The 16,982-nt window shown below is 37.5% G+C and overlaps 1 protein-coding gene across 1 annotated transcript; it reads left to right on the forward strand.

Moving 5' to 3' along the window:
* The first annotated feature begins 15,553 nt into the window (after window positions 1-15,553).
* Window positions 15,554-16,457, forward strand: LOC138342049 (uncharacterized). The gene is made up of 2 exons (XM_069294233.1): window positions 15,554-15,989; window positions 16,036-16,457. Exons 1-2 carry the CDS (start codon window positions 15,554-15,556, stop codon window positions 16,455-16,457), a joined length of 858 nt encoding a protein of 285 aa, XP_069150334.1.
* The last annotated feature ends 525 nt before the right edge of the window (window positions 16,458-16,982 follow it).

Below are 16,982 nucleotides of genomic sequence, written 5' to 3' on the forward strand. Positions count from 1 at the left end.
TTTATACTATTTAATTACTCATCATAGCTATAGTTTGCTATAATTACCACCGCGACTAACATTATACATTAATTGCATGAGTTGACTTCGAGTTTGTATAATTAGTCATGTTTGTGTGTGTGTGTGTGTGTGTGTGTATATATATATATATATATATATATATATATATATATATATATATATATATATATATATATATAGGCTAAATTATTGCATATTATACATATGTATTTATATATTCTAGCAAATTATACATATACAAATGTGGCTAATTATATCCACTCGAAGTCAGCACACGTAATTAATGTATAATGTTAATCGTGAGTGATAATTATAGCAAACTATAACTATAATTAGTAATTAAGTAGTATAAATTTGCTTAACTGCGTAATTTTCCTTTTTTTTTTAATACTCCGTCCAATCGAACTAGGATCCTAAATTGGATCAAAACGAGAATAACAAAATGAGGTGGGTGTACGTAGAAGGTTATAACAATCATCTATTTAGATAGTTTTCCCTTGAAAAGTTCACACACAAATTTGTATGTTGTATATCTTTAAGGTATATATTTTACGTGATTGTATATTCAAAAGATTTTATTAATTCAATGTTGAAAAATATCTCTTTCACTGAAGCAACAGTTAAATGCATTTGTTAACATAATTTTAAAAGTAATAAATTGATAAATTTCAGATAAAAATAAGAGTTAGAATCACAAATTCAATTCAAGAAGTTTATTGCTTGATACACCCTACTTTAATATGCTTATTGTAATGCTTGAAAATTTAAGAAAAAAATTATAATTAATTTTATTCAATACTTTTCGGCTATTGATTTTTATTTCATACAAGGTATTAGACTAATTTATCAAAGATTGAAAGAAAAAAGAGTACAAACAGACAACATGTGAGCAAGCAAAACAACATTATCTTGATTTTTTTATTTGAAAAAAAGATTAAAGAGAATAAATTTTGAAAAAAAAGTATACTTTTTGGAGAAATTGTATGTAATAGCAAAATATCAATTCAAATTAAATGCTATAAATATAGTTTGATTTAATTGTACCCCATAACAAACTCTTGTTATTTCGCCTCTTTCCAGGTGAATCTCGCTCGCCACTCTTATTCTCTCCCTGCCTCTCTTGTTGTTTTATACAAATGCAAATGTATAAAATGTCTTTGTGTTTGTATAAAGCGAGACAAAATTTTATATATACATATATTTTCGTATCCCTCTCTACCCACTCCCAGACCTTGCTCGCCACTCTCCCAAATCTCGCTCGCACACTTGCCCCACTTTATACAAAATGCAAATGTATAAACTGAGTTTGTGTTTGTATAAAGCGAGAGAAAATTATATATATACATATATTTTTGTTCCCCTTTCCCAAATCTCGCTCGCCACTCTCCCATATCTCGCTCGCTCACTCGCCTCTCTCACTTTATATAAACACAAATGTATACATTGTGTTTGTGTTTGTATAAAGCGAGAGAAAATTGTAAATATAAATAAAAATGCATATATTTTTGCCCTATGGACTTACGATTATACAATGCACTTACGATTATACAAATACAAGCTTCCCTAACCCAAATTTTTTTTGTCTTTATCTCTTTCTCGCTTTATACAAACACAGATTATACAATTGATCTTTTGTATATGTATATTAGAACCGTCAAAATGAGCTGGTCCAACCCATCCCTAACGAGCTAGAGAGTTAAATTGGTTGGGGCAGGCTAACCTGTTATATTCTAGGTGTTTTGATGATCCTCACAAATGCGGGACCTGGTTCCTGGCAGAGTGCTCTCGTCCAGATACAAATGGGGTACAGTCATAAAAGCTGTCATGTCAGGTGGTAGGTGAAAAGTGCAGTATCCTACACCAATAAGAAGAGCGGACAAGATTGTATGTTTTAGTATCTCACAAATGCAGAGACCTGGTACCAGGCAGAGTTTCCTCCATCAGATATATATTTGGTTACAGCTGTAAAGCTGTCACGTCAGAGGTTGGTAAGGCGTCAGTGTACTACACAAATCAGAATGGAGGAGGGCGTTTTTCCAACGGATAATAACTCTTTATGTTTATTATATTCATTCATCCAAAGAAGGAAGTCAGCCAGTAAGCCTTTTCAAGAACTCATATAGAAGTTTGCAAGGGACCTGGTTCCTGCAAGCAAGGGACCTGGTGTTTTATCGAAAAAATTTGATTTCGAAAAGAGATTTTTTTATTTTTAAAGGTCTACTTTTGACTTTTAGGAGTCGCCACTTAATTTTGAAAAAAATAAGAAAACTCATTTCCAAAACAACTTAGAAAATCGTTTTGAAAAATATTTTAATGGTTCGGGATTCCTATTAGTGTCTTAGGAAGGTGTTTAAAGCACCTAAGACGCTCCGTTAACTTACGGTTTTCCGGCGATTAACTTATTTGACTATTTTTGTTTTAACTTTTGCGAATCTTTAAGTCGAACTTATTAAAGCTTCATTTAGACATATTACAAGTTTCCCAACATTTATTGTTTTAAAATTCCGTTAAAGTTAAACTTTTTTTTAAATTTTAACTCTAAGCAAACTTGTGAATTGACATTTTATTGTTTTGAGATTCAGTCTTAATTTTGAGTTCGATAAAGCGAAAGGTGTTCGGCGGGGTTGGAGTTTTCTAATCCTAGACTAACGGCACTCAAAACAAAAAAAGTAAACAAGTAGCGAAGAGAGATAGAGAGAGAGGGAGAGAGAGATTTGGGTCCAAGTTTTCGGGTTCTGTTCACCTTGACCGAAACTTAGACCCACCTGCTTTTTGGGTTTTAACTCATTCTTCACCTGTCCTAATCTAAACATATAAAAAAGAAATACAAGAAGGTAAAATAACAAGGGCTTATGCCCCTTACAAACAATATACAACATAATAAGAAAATCTTCTAATTCGCCTTCCATGGGTTTTCTTCAGCTTCATGACTTGTACATCTCTCTTAATGTTGTCTAACTTGACAAGAGGCTATGAGTCTTTACGACTCTCTTGAGAGGCAGAGGAAACGAGTTCTTAGCAAACTCGACCGATTTTACATGCGAACAAGATGAAAAGAAAACGGATTAATATCCATTCATAATAGAAATTTAATACTGATTTGAGTAACAAGCGGCAAAAGATCCAACAAAAATCGGCACGACATAAAGGCATAAGTAGATGCATGCAAAAGAGAATAATATTGTTTGGACAATAATAACAAACAAGGGAATGAACTAAACCATAACTCACATTTATGATAAACATTGCAAATCATCGAAACCAAAAATAAAGCCCAAGAGGAAAGATTTTTTTTTATTCAGTCATTTAAGTCCTAGTTAATGATGAACGCACGTCTTGGCATACTGATAATACTGAAAGGAAGCATGAATGAGCTACCATATTGCCATAAACTTCAGCGAAACAAACAAAAAAGAACAGCCAAGCTACAAGAATTCATCGAATAGCTATCGACTAAGACTTGAATGGGGATACACATGAGTACTTTCCGGAGATTAAAATCAAAGGGAACACATTCATGAACACGAGATACAACCTCTTAGTCGCATTAACTAGAAATCACATTATTAAACGAATGTTTGAGGCTAAAACAGAAGAAGAAAATCAACATAAATCTTAATGATGAACAAAAGGGAGCAAATCGTTCAAACAATATGAAGAGAAAGGTATGAATAAGAGAGGGAGCTGGGCGACAGCCTGGATATACAGAGGAAAACTACGCCACTAGTTCAACATTACAAACTAGAACAACTCCCAGATTCTGTCAATTTAACAGCTCAACAGAAAACGCCAATCGCAAAAGTCGTTCACAACAGCACCATAACAAACTCAGAGAAAAAGAGATCAACACAAATGGATGAACACCACCAAACAAACCACAACATGCGATATATTTTGACCTCGAACCAAACACAAAAAGTACGTCATCTTATATTTTACAGCAAACCGGTCGTGTACTCAACATTCAGACATTTAACAGATTGGCCAACACAGATGAGAGACCAGCCGAATCGATTAACAGCAACACGTACCAACATTTAAACCATTAACTCGAGAAAACGCCGGTCACAACAAAGAATCATCAAGCTGAAAACAACATTGACGAAGAGGTTGGGAAGAGATGGACAGTACCTGTCTCTGGCGGCGAACTAGAGATGCGGCGAGCAGGAGCAGCGAGACTATCACGACCTCCAAAACCACCCTTCTGCTCTGAAGGTTTGATCTAGAACGTCACACCGACACTTGACGGAATGATTTCTTCTTGTCCGAATCTCTCTAAGAAAACTCTTTGTTAATCCTTTTATGCGCGGAAATACTATTAGGTGGAAACAAGTATGAATTTCTTTTGGGGATTGACTCCTTCTTCTCAAAGGAAGATCGATTATCTTTTCTTCTCCACAATGGGATTTCAGCCAAAGAAAGACCAAAAACCGACAACAGCCAACAAAAATCGACAATAGCCAACAAAAATCGACAACAGCCAAGTCGAAAGAATTTTCCTAAAAATTTCCACCCAGAAGCCAACAACAGACGGAAGAAGAAGCAGAGTATTTCAAAAAAATTTCAACCCAAATCGTCCAACCCAAAATTTTTCCCAATCAAATTTCCCAACCCAAAATTCCTAACCCTTTATTGAAGACGAAAGGGGTTTATATAGGAGTAAAAAGCTAGGGTTTTCGTATTAGGAGGGCGGGGGGAAAACAGAAAAGATTTGGGGCAAAATCAAAATTCTACCCCCCAATTCGAATTGGAATCCCTTAAAAGATAAGGCTAATAACGTCACTAGTATGATCTTCGTACGATTCTCCAACGGAACGATGCGAACAACCGTTGATTTTAGGAGCAAGGACAGTCGAGCAACACGATTGAGACACGTTGGGTTCTCGAATTTCTTCGTACAAAACGGATAAGCAGACAAGGGAGAGGAAAACAACAACAAACGCAGGCTCGCTGCTTTGTCATCGACTCTCCTTCGTGTTTTTTTGCGTGGGGGAGACGCGGGGGGAGAGAAGGAGAGAGGGAGAGAGAGCGTGGGGAAGAGACGCGGGGTTCTGGGATTTGTTTTTTTCATTTTTCTGGGGATTTTTTCTTCGTGGGAATAGCGTGATGGGGGGCTGAAGAAGAAGGGGAGTTGGGTCGCGTGGCTCGGGTAGGGAAACTAGGTCGGCGTGTTGGGTCGGGTAGAAATTTAAGGTGTTTGGGTTGGATTTTAAAATGTGGGTTGGGCCGGTTTCAAGAAAAGAAGTGGGATGTTTGGGCTGGCAAAAAGGGACGTTGGGCCTGGAGTCTGAAGTTTTTAGAATGGAAGAAGGGTTTTGGGCTGGGATAGTTGAGGAATAAGGGTGCTGAGGAATGGGCTAAAAGAACAAAAGGGAGGGGCCCAAATTTGGTTCTTCCCAATTAAAATGAAAAAATGAGTTCAATTTAAATAATTGCCAATTGATTTAAAACAAAATGAATTTGGTGTAAATTTATTAGCGAGCTTATTTATTTGGTAATTTATTTATAAAATAGCGATTCCGAATATAATCATAATTTTAAACTAAGAAGAAACTTACTAAAATTAAAATATTTTGAGATGGTCTTTTGAATATACCTAAAATATACCGATTATATACGTAACTACGTAAAATATAAAAACTCTGGGGAAATGACAAAAGCGTTCAAAATAATATAAAGTTCCGATATTATTATATATATATATATATATATATATTAATTATTATTATTATTATTATTATTATTATTATTATTATTATTATTTTGTGAAACTAATTAATTAAAATAATTTGGAAAACTTACGAAGCTCGATAATTAATTTACGCCGACGTGGGTCAAAATTGGGTGTCAACAACTGTCCCTCATTTTACTCGGATTGATGCAAGCAATTCGAGGAAAATGATATTAACCAAACCAATTTTGACCAACCCCATTCATTTTTTAAAGGAAGGAATTGACAAAGGGTTTAGGAGTTATGGCCGAACCTTTGAAACAGGTTTCCTACATTATCTCAGGCTATATGAGAATTCAGGCCACTTGTAGTTCGATAAGCTCGATTTATTGCACGATTTTGAAAGAATCTAAAGCCACCTCGATACCGAATTATGAAGGTATCAAGATGCTTGAGAATAGAATTCGAGAGCAAATGTCGGAATACAGCCGAGTTTTCAACATTGAATTCGCCTACATATCCTTAAACTTTCGAAATCAGGCTGTGTGTAGTTCGACTCGAACAGTGGAAAAGGAGATCTATTATGCTGGATAACCTTTGGTTTTGGACAAGCGACAAATTAACGAGTATGAAAAGGAGGCTTGTAACCTCTTTTCCATGAATGTGGCGCGCTTCACACCATAATTAAGAACTTACACGGACATAATTTCCAAAGCTCTTGGCGTATTGTCATTCAGATTGGAAACTTGCTTCTGATAAATCAAAACTTCCGGATGCGAGACTGAAACTGACAGTACTAAAAAAACCCACGTGCTTCGAGAGGGGTGGTTCGATTGTGGTGGAAGTCGCTCCTCTGCTCGCGTCCTAAGAGTTTGACATTCCTCTTTGGACTGTGTCCCAGTTCGCTGCTAAGAAAAAGTTCCACGTTGTGCTGCATCCTTTTTGATGTCGTCCGCACCTGTGGTTTTTGGAGAATTCATCCTTTTTGATGCTCTCGACAAAGACTGAGATAAAACCCGTCAGCTTAAAAATGCAATTAGGATGGGAGACAGTGTCTTTTTACCATGCCGACACCTCATTGTTCTCCTCAATATTTGACGTTGACTCGATCGGTCTGTCGTCCAGCAAATAAAGCTTATGCCTTGTGTTTTTCAATATAATCTTCAATGTACTCTATACTCGATGTTGAAATAATAAATAAATATTGATGCGATATCGATGTCTCTTTTGTCGTTATTTTCGACGCTTTTCTTGATGTTTATTTTTTTATCAAAAATAGAAGATGCAGTTGAGGCCGATGGATAAATGTTGTTCTTGGGATACACAATATCCCTTTCTTTACCCGTGTATGTCCTCTTGTGGGGCATGAATATCTTCCCGTGATACGTAAATTCCTGCGAGGTATGAAATCTTCTCGCAATGCATAACTTCCAGCGAGGCATGAATTCTTCTCGCGATGTGCAAATTTCAACGAGGCATGAATTCTTCTCATGATGCATAAATTTCGACGAGGTATGAATTCTTCTCGCGATGTCTAAATTTCAGCGAGGCATAAAATCTTCTCGCGATGTATGATTTCCGCAATGCATGATTTCGGCAGTATGACATCCGTGATGCATGATTTTTTGGCAACATATGATTCTCTGCGATGCATGAATATTTATATCATCTGTGTTGATAATAACGGCAAAACGACCTCCAAATAATATACCGACTTGATCGATAATAACAAATAGTAATAAAATAACTATCTCTTCTGGGTTAGTGCATCGTCTTGATTGACAATAATTATCTTGTTTTGATAACGTAATGTAAATAGCGTCCTCTACAGAAATCGTGAAATCTTCGTTGAGATTCCTGTTTGATTCACCTTTGAATCTGGCTAGACACCTTGTAAATTTCATATTGTTGGGAATGTCTTGAAATAAACAAACGCATTCCCAAGCATCTTGACACGAACGAGATGAACAGCCTCCTGCTTTCAGTAAAATCACTTGTTTTGGAGATAGTTTTCTCCTCTTTGGGAGCTCCTCGTAACGAGCTAGCTAGCTCAATAATTATCCAATTGTAACGAGGAGGATGACTTGATAATAGTCTAACTATAACGAGGTGGACAGCTCGATAATATTCCAACTGTAACGAGGTGGATGGCTCGATAATATTCCAACTGAAACGAGGTGGATGGATCGATAATATTCCAACAGTAACGAGGTGGATGGCTCGATAATATTCCAACCGTAACGAGGTGGATGCTCGATGATATTCCAACTGTAACGAGGTGGGTGCTCGATAATATTCCAACTGTAACGAGGTGGATGGCTCGATAAAATTCCAACTGTAACGAGCTGGATAGCTCGATAATATTCCAACTGTAACGAAGTGGATGGGTCGATAATATTCCAACTGTAACGAGGTGGATGACTCGATAATATTCCAACTGTAACGAGGTGGATGGCTCGATAATATTCAAACTCTAACGAGGTGGATGGCTCGATAATATTCCAACTGTAACGAGGTGGATGGCTCGATAATATTCCAACTGTAACGAGGTGGATGGCTCGATAATATTCCAACTGTAACGAGGTGGATGCTCGATAATAGTCCAACTGTAACGAGGTGGATGGCTCGATAATATTACAACTGTGACAAGGTGGATGACTCGATAATATTCCAACTGTAACAAGGTGGATGGCTCGATAATATTCCAACTGTAACGAGGTGGATGCTCGATAATAGTCCAACTGTATCTAGGTGGATGGCTTGATAATATTCCAACTGTAACGAGGTGGATGGCTCGATAATATTCCAACTGTAACGAGGTGGATGGCTCGATAATATTCCAACTGTAACGAGGTGGATGGCTCGATAAAATTCCAACTGTAACGAGATGGATGGCTCGATAAAATTCCAACTGTAACGAGGTGGATAGCTCGATAATATTCCAACTGTAACGAGGTGGATGGCTCGATAATATTCCAACTAAAACGAGGTGGATGGCTCGATAATATTCCAGTTGTAACGAGGTGGATGGCTCGATAATATTCGAACTATAACGAGGTGGATGCTTGATAATATTCCAACTGTAACGAGGTGGATGGCTCGATAATATTCCAATTGTAACGAGGTGGATGGCTCGATAAAATTCCAACTGTAACGAGGTGGATGGCTCGATAATATTCCAACTGTAACGAGGTGGATGGCTCGATAAAATTTCAATTGTAACGAGGTGGATGGCTCGATAAAATTCCAACAGTAACGAGGTGGATAGCTCGATAATATTCTAACTGTAACGAGGTGGATGGATCGATAATATTCCAACTGTAACGAGGTGGACGCTCGACAATATTCCAACTGTAATGAGGTGGATGGCTCGATAATATTTCAACTATAACGAGGTAGATGCTCGATAATATTCCAACTGTAATGAGGTAGATGGCTTGATATTATTCCAACTGTAACGAGGTGGATGGCTCGATAAAATTCCAACTATAAGGAGGTGGATGGCTCGATAAAATTCCAACTTTAACGAGGTGGATAGCTCGATAATATTCAAACTGTAACGAGGTGGATGGCTCGATAATATTCCAACTGTAACGAGGTGGATGGCTCGATAATATTCCAATTGTAACGAGGTGGATGGCTCGATAATATTCCAACTGTAACGAGGTGGATGCTCGATAATAGTCCAACTGTAACGAGGTGGATGGCTCGATAATATTCCAACTGTAACGAGGTGGATGACTCAATAATATTCCAACTATAACAAGGTGGATGACTCGATAATATTCCATATGATTCAAAAATAGAAACCTGAAATGGAAAAGCATATATACGAACCACTTATGGGGTGGATCGCCCAACAAACTATATGCTAAAGTCTTTGATGGCCAATCAAAACACATAATCCACTTATGGGGTGGATACCCAACAAATAAGCATTATGACTCTGACATATTCAAGAAACAAGGTACGCCGAAATTGCTACGCGACAAACATACTAAATTGACGTTTATGCATGTCGCGACTATGATTCTGTTCTTTAAAAGAAAGAATTATCGAGGTGAATGACTTAATTCATTCACATGAAAAATAAAGACACTCTCGTCTTCCTTGACAAACTCAGCAGAATTTGAGTTTGTTGCAGTCATTTCTAATCATTTATCAAAAACTTGTAACAATTCGATAATTTTGACTGTCCAGGAGATATTGTGGTCACCATCATCTTTGTGATGTGATAGACTCGGAAAATTCCCTTGCAACACTTCTAATTTAGTATCACTTTGGATCATCTTCAAATTTGACGTCGCTTTATAAATGACTTTTGACCTTATCAATACTATCACCTGCAAAGCTCGACACTAAACGTTAGTATCGATGATGAAGTAAAGAATAAAAGTAAAATTAAGGAACTAGATTGAGTCGTTTGGCTTATCCAGATTAGGCTATGATGAGTCCAACGGTAACTTTGATCATGACTCATAACTAGCAATCCTCCTGCACCTTTTTTCTTGCAACTTTGAAGGAATCTATCAGTGTTCGACCTTAATATTCCTGCAAGATAAAAGAAACTTGTTTATAAATCACTTGAGGCAATATAGAGATAAAATGAGATTGAAGTTTTTCTAGGCTTTGTTTATGAGTCCATGATGGGTGCAAGTGACGCCTTTTGTCATTCTTGACGGCTTCACATAGCCATTTTTGTGACTTCAATGTTCCTGCACCCAAAGAAAAATTCTTAGTCTGAAAGACTGATTTGTGTTGGTCTTGTCTTCATGCTCCTTCTTGCAGTTGGCTTACACGCTCACCAGTCCTTTATATGACATATTTGATGGAATTTTTGAGGACCTTCCTCGAAAATTTGTCCCGGTCTACAATATATAAGAACTCTCATAACTTGCTCGGTTAACTCTGAGGTTGCTCATTCTGGAGCCCCTCCTCAAAATTTGTCCCAGTTTACCTCAATAAGTAACAGATGACATTTGTGGAATTTTTGAGATCATCTCAAAAATTTTGTCCCAGTTGCAAACTAGATATTAGTAATTTGAGATCCATCCAAGGCTAACTCCGTAGAATTTTGGTCTTCTGTTTTGATTTGTTAAACAAGTCCAACTTCAAATAAATTTTTGAGATCCTCTCAAAAATTCTGTCCCAGTTTCCATTATGAAGAGAAATGGAAATCTTACTGGGTATAAGACCGAGCCGCTGTGGCGCCTACGTATCCCATTGGAGCAGGATTCAGGTCTAACGTAGTTCCCCCCTCAAGGATTAACCAAAATAGGAAGTTTTGATAATGAAACAACCGAAGCCGACATAGGCCGCCTACGTATCTCATTCTTGAAAAATCAGGTCGAACGTAGTTCAAACAAAGAAAAGCGCGATACATTTTCAAAAGAAAGGTAACAAAACTTCATATGCAAAATTTGGCCAATGTTGGGCATTCTTTTTCTCGAATGAATATCTTCAAATGACTCTGTTCAGAAACGTCTTGTACTTACTCTTGAGCATTCAATATGTCATCCATTCAGGTGGTTTCCTCAATATCGATCAAGTTGTTGTTGATCATGTTTTGTATCTTGTGCTTCAGAGTTGAACAATTCTCTGTGTCGTGTCCAATGGCTCCTGAATGGTAAGCACATCTGTGGTCAGCTCTGTAAAATTTTCCCAAAGGGTTGACTGGTCTTCCTTCTATAGGATAGAGCATACCCATTGCTTTCAACCTTTCATAAAGTTGAGTTTGAGATTCCCTTAATGGTGTAAATACTTTAGGAGCCTTCCTAAATTTTGGGCGAGGAAATTTTCCCTGATTGACATTATGGTTTTGATATTTCCTTTGAGAAGCTGACCTCATATGAGTAGCCGTGATCATACTTACCTCCTCCACTTTTCCTTTTGATTTATCCATATCACTAATTCTAGTAGATTTTCCATTAGATCGCAATGCGGCAAGTTGGGTGAGCTTTCTAGTCTTGAAACCATCTTCCAAAGCTTCCCCCACTTTGACAATCTCGACAAACTTTTGTCCCATCATACACAACATCCTTTCATAGTACTCAGTCTCTTGAGTACGAATGAACATTTCGGTGATCTCACGTTCGGACATTGGAGGTTGAACTCATGATGCCTCTTTTCTACCATCGAAAAGAGTACTCTCGATAATTTTCTGTAGACATCTGTTTGATCTTTTCCAAGTAGTAGCGATCAGGAGCATCTTCTATGTTATGTCCAAATCTTTCCTTGAAATCCTTTGCGAGTGCATTCCAACTTTTCCATTGTTTCAGGTCCTGTGATGTAAGCCACTCCAGAGCTTCTCCACTTAGACTTCGACCGAAGAGACGCATCAATAATGCTTCGTTTTTGCCAACTCTCACGAGTTGATCACAATAAACTTTCAGATGTGCTAGAGGATTTCCTGTTCCGTTAAAAGTGACAAACTTTGGCACTTTGAACCCTTCTGGGAGGTCGAGATTCGGATGGATGCATAAATCCTTATAGCTCAATCCATCAACTTCGGAAATATAGTGCAACTCCTTCATGGCTTTCCTGATCTCTTCTTTCATATTCACCTTGACTACCTCTTCTTTTGACCTCCACTCTCTCTCCTGTTCCTTACAGTGACCAAGCTCAAAACAATTGGCATAAGGTTCATTTGAAGTTGGGATTTGAAAAGTGGTCTTTTGAGGTATGGGTGGAACGATGGAGGGATTCTGGGTATTTTGAGTGGCTTGATAATTTTGGGGGAAATTTTGAGGATCGGTATTTTGGTTTTCAAGATGGAGGAAGGTTTGAGCATTGTTCGTATTTTGGTTTTGAGTGAGCTGAAGGATTTGATTGGTATTGTGAGGATAATGTGGTGCTTGACACGATGTGGTGGCGTGACGGGGATTGAGGGTAGTTAAGTCAATGGTGGGAGGATTTTGAGTGTGGTTAGAGAGAAAAATTTTGAACTTGTTCCGTGCTTGAGGGAGGAAAGTGGAGTGGAGGTCTTCCATCTCTTGGAGGGTTGAAAGATGAAACTGGATTAGACCCATCTTGCATGCTTTGCATTTCGACCCTCATTTCGGCAATCTGTTGCATCAACTGCATAATCAATTCATTTTTATCAGCGGCGGCGGGTTGAGCCACGGCAACATCATTTAGGTCGATCTCATCATTTTTATCCCCCATTGTTGTCTTTTCTTTTTGCAAATTTGATCGGGTAAGGAATCTTTAGGGGCCTTAGACCTTGTGAAATACGGATGATCAACCAACTTATCAACACAAATCAGTTTAAATACCTGACAAATGAAAAAACTCAAAAGACCAATGTGTTAGTGCCTGGAGGTGGTAAATAATACAAGATATCACATATAAGTGTAAACACATAAACAAATATTGCGCGTTCTAAACAGATATGTGACCCTTTTGTGCCAAGGGTGGGCCTAGCGATTTGATTGATGTATACGTCATTTGAAATATTACATTGCCCCAAAACTCAAATTTATAGAAATTTCATGAATAAAACTTAATGGGGATACCTAGGGGTACGACCCTAAACTATGCCTCCACGAACGATTTTTTTCCGCAATCTTCGGGTGCCAACGTCTTTAGATGGACCAGTAGCTTTAAAAGCTCTTTCTTTAACTTATATAAACTATAATCTAATCCTTACCGTATGAGACAATGATTTTCTCGAACGCCGTATACATCCTTCAAATTTAAACACATAAGTATGAACGTCCATTTAGGCCGTGGGCCGTTTTGGACTCAAGGCGGTCTTTTAATGGGCCCAACACGCCATGGGTATTGGGTCATCTTAGGCAAATGCGCTATTTTCGTGATTTGGTTTAGCTCTATCCTAGGTTTACTAGAATTGTTTTCAAAATGACGGTTACCTGAGTCAGACAAACATCGGGGTGGAGTTACCAAACAACGCCAAATGACCGCATTCCGACTATTTGTTCGATACTCCCAATTGATTTTTGGGTATATCTGAAGGAAGTCGCGGTAAGCCGCGTAACTTCTGTTTCCTAATGCAACTATTTGCCGTTTGGCGGAAGTTGTGTCATGAAAAAATGCATTTTTCAAAAACTAAAGCATTTAAACAATTTAAACAAGTAAACAATTATCGCAAATAGTCAAACAAGTTAACCTTAAGGTTAGAATCCTCTAAATACTCCCCAGCGGAGTCGCCATTTCTGTTTTATCGAAAAAATTTGATTTCAAGAAGAGTTTGTTTTAATTTTAAAGGGGTTCTGGGATTTGTTTTTTTCGTTTTTCTGGGGATTTTTTCTTCGTGGGAATAGCGTGATGGGGGTCTGAAGAAGAAGGGGAGTTGGGTCGCGTGGGTCGGGTAGGGAAATCGGGTCGGCGTGTTGGGTCGGGTAGGAAATTTAAGGGTTTGGGTTGGATTTTAAAATGTGGGTTGGGCCGGTTTCAAGAAAAGAAGTGGGATGGATGTTTGGGCTGGCAAAAAGGGGCGTTGGGACTGGAAAATAGGTGGGCCGTCTGAAGTTTTTAGAATGGAAGAGGGAGTTTTGGGCTGGGATAGTTGAGGAATAAGGGTGTTGAGGAATGAGCTGAAAGAACAAAAGGGAGGAGCCCAAATTTGGTTCTTCCCAATTAAAATGAAAAAATGAGTTCAATTTAAATTATAGCCAATTGATTTAAAACAAAATGAATTTGGTCTAAATTTATTAGCGAGCTTATTTATTTGGTAATTTATTTATAAAATAGCGATTCCGAATATAATCATAATCTTAAATTAAGAAGAAACTTACTAAAATTAAAATATTTTGAGATGGTCTTTTGAATATACCTAAAATTTACCGATTATATACGTAACTACGTAAAATATAAAAACTATGGGGAAAATGACAAAAGCGTTCAAAATAATATAAAGTTCCTATATTATATATATATATATATATATATATATATATTATTTTTATTTTTATTTTTATTTTATTGTGAAATTAATTAATTAAAATAATTTGGAAAACTTACGAAGCTCGATAATTAATTTACGCCGACGTAGGTCAAAATTGGGTGTCAACACCTGGTACCCGCAAGACTGCGACGTGAAAAGGACGAAAAGACAGCTGTCAGAAAAGTTGTCATCTCTGATGCAGTAGGTGCACAGCTTTTCCAACAGCAGGCCTTCAGCCAATGGGATGACTTCAACGAATTTGTGGGAATTTATATTCTCTTTCCAACAAACACAAATTCAAGACTTGACAAATTAAATTTGTATTTTCTCTGAAAATTCACAAGCTTGAACAGAAGGCCATTTTCAAGGAAGAACATTGCTCAACTCAACAAAAGGACCTGATAGAGTAAAGAAGAATCTTTGTTGTATTTAGAGCTTTGTGTTTATGTACTTACATTGTAAATCTGTTCCTAATCTATAAAGGATTCAGATATTTATTTTGAGTTTGTAAAAGTCTAAATCAGTTAAGTTTAACTGATTTAGTGGGCAACATTGTTTTGTTGCTTAGTCAAATTCTAAGTCATCTAGAGTTAGGTGGTTTAGTGGGCGGTGTGGTATCCGCTTAGGCTCTTCAAGTAATAGGTAGATTACTTGATCGTGAGATTAATAACTTTTTCTCACATTGATTGTAACCGGGTTTCACTTTTGCTTGAGAAGATTAGTGAAGACGGTTGTAAATCCTGTGCAACAGGTCGTGGTTTTACTCCCTTGAGCAAGGAGGTTTCCACGTAAACTGCTTGTGTTGTGTTCTTCATACTGATTAATCTTCTGCACTGTTTTTGCTGTGTCAAGGGACCTGGTCCATTGACTGGTAGTGGACGCACATATTTCAACAAGTCGTATCAGATCCGGTGCTCTCTATCTGGTTAACACCAAGAGAGAAGTTCCTGCGAGAAATGGTGTCACTACTGGATAAGCAAAGAAATCAGTCTCCCGCAAGACCTCCTCTGTTTGATAGTAAGCTATATAAATATTGGAAGATTCGGATGAGAGACTATCTCATGGCGGAGGACAGTGAAGTATGGGATGTCATATGTAAATGTCCTTATGTTTCAACTATGGAGGTTAAAGATGGAGAGGTCACAAGAGTCATTCCCAAAACTAGAAAACATTCTAATGACTCTGTCAGACAATTAGTCCAGAAAAATCATAAAGCAAGGAAGCTATTGATGTGTGGCCTTAGTATAAATGAAGACGATCTGATTTCATCTTGTGAATCAGCCAAGGAAATTTGGGATCTGTTAAAAACAACTTATGAGGGCACTGAGGAAATAAGGAAATCTAAGCTAGATCTCTTTTCTACTCAGTTTGAAGATTTCACCATGAATGATGGTGAACTCATTCATGAAGTAACGCATCAGATTCTCCAACATCACAGATGAGCTAATGTTTCTTGAAAAACCTGTTCCTATTATCAAGCAAGTCTCTAAGATACTAGAAATTCTTCCTAGATCTTGGACAAATGATTTTGTAACTGGAAATGAGACAAGAGAACCTGATGTAATGACGATGCATACACTATTTGAGCATCTTCAAGTTCAGGAGATGCACAGAAAGAATGAGGGGCTCATTCTCAAGGGTAAAGACAAGAAGACTGATCTGGTTAATGAGGCCGATCCTAAGAAAGAAAATAATGACAAGGCTACCAGCTCAAGCGAAGTCTGTGGCATGAATTATCTGTCTGGTCACTCCATTAGAAACTTTTCTATGCACAAAGCTGACCACATGACATTTGTCACAGCTGCAGAAGGTAAAGACAAAGAGGGGGACCAGGTCCATCCCAAGATAAGCAGAAGATAAGTCTTTTTCGGGGCAGTAAAAAGAGAAATGGCTGCATGGGAAAAATCCTCAAGTGATTTAGATGATTATGAAAACATAATGGTTTCATGGCAAAGTCAGACGAGGAAGATTCTAATGAAAAGGTAGCTCTATCTTATTTCGAGCGAAACTTGAATACCTTTTCAACTAGTAAGTTGAAAAAGTTGGTTGTTGTATTACTTGATTTGATAAGTGAGATGACAGATGAGAAGGATCTCATAAACAACATCCTAGACATCTTTCAAGATAGAAAAATTGTTTTAGTTGCCCAAATATCTAATATTGAAAGTCAAATGGTTGTTCTAGAAGTAGAAAATCTAGAACAGAAGGAAAAGATAAAAGGGGCGATTACTACAATTTTTAAAGAAAAAAATGAGGCTAGAAGATTGAAGCTGGAGCTTGAGAATAAGCTGCACACTGCTAAAATGAAGACCGCAATTGCATTAGAAAGAAATCTTGAGTTACAGAGGGACCTGGTCCGTGTAAAAGAGGAACTGGAAAAATCTC

Source organism: Solanum lycopersicum, chromosome 2 (assembly GCF_036512215.1).
Source record: "Solanum lycopersicum chromosome 2, SLM_r2.1".
NCBI lineage: Eukaryota > Viridiplantae > Streptophyta > Magnoliopsida > Solanales > Solanaceae > Solanum > Solanum lycopersicum.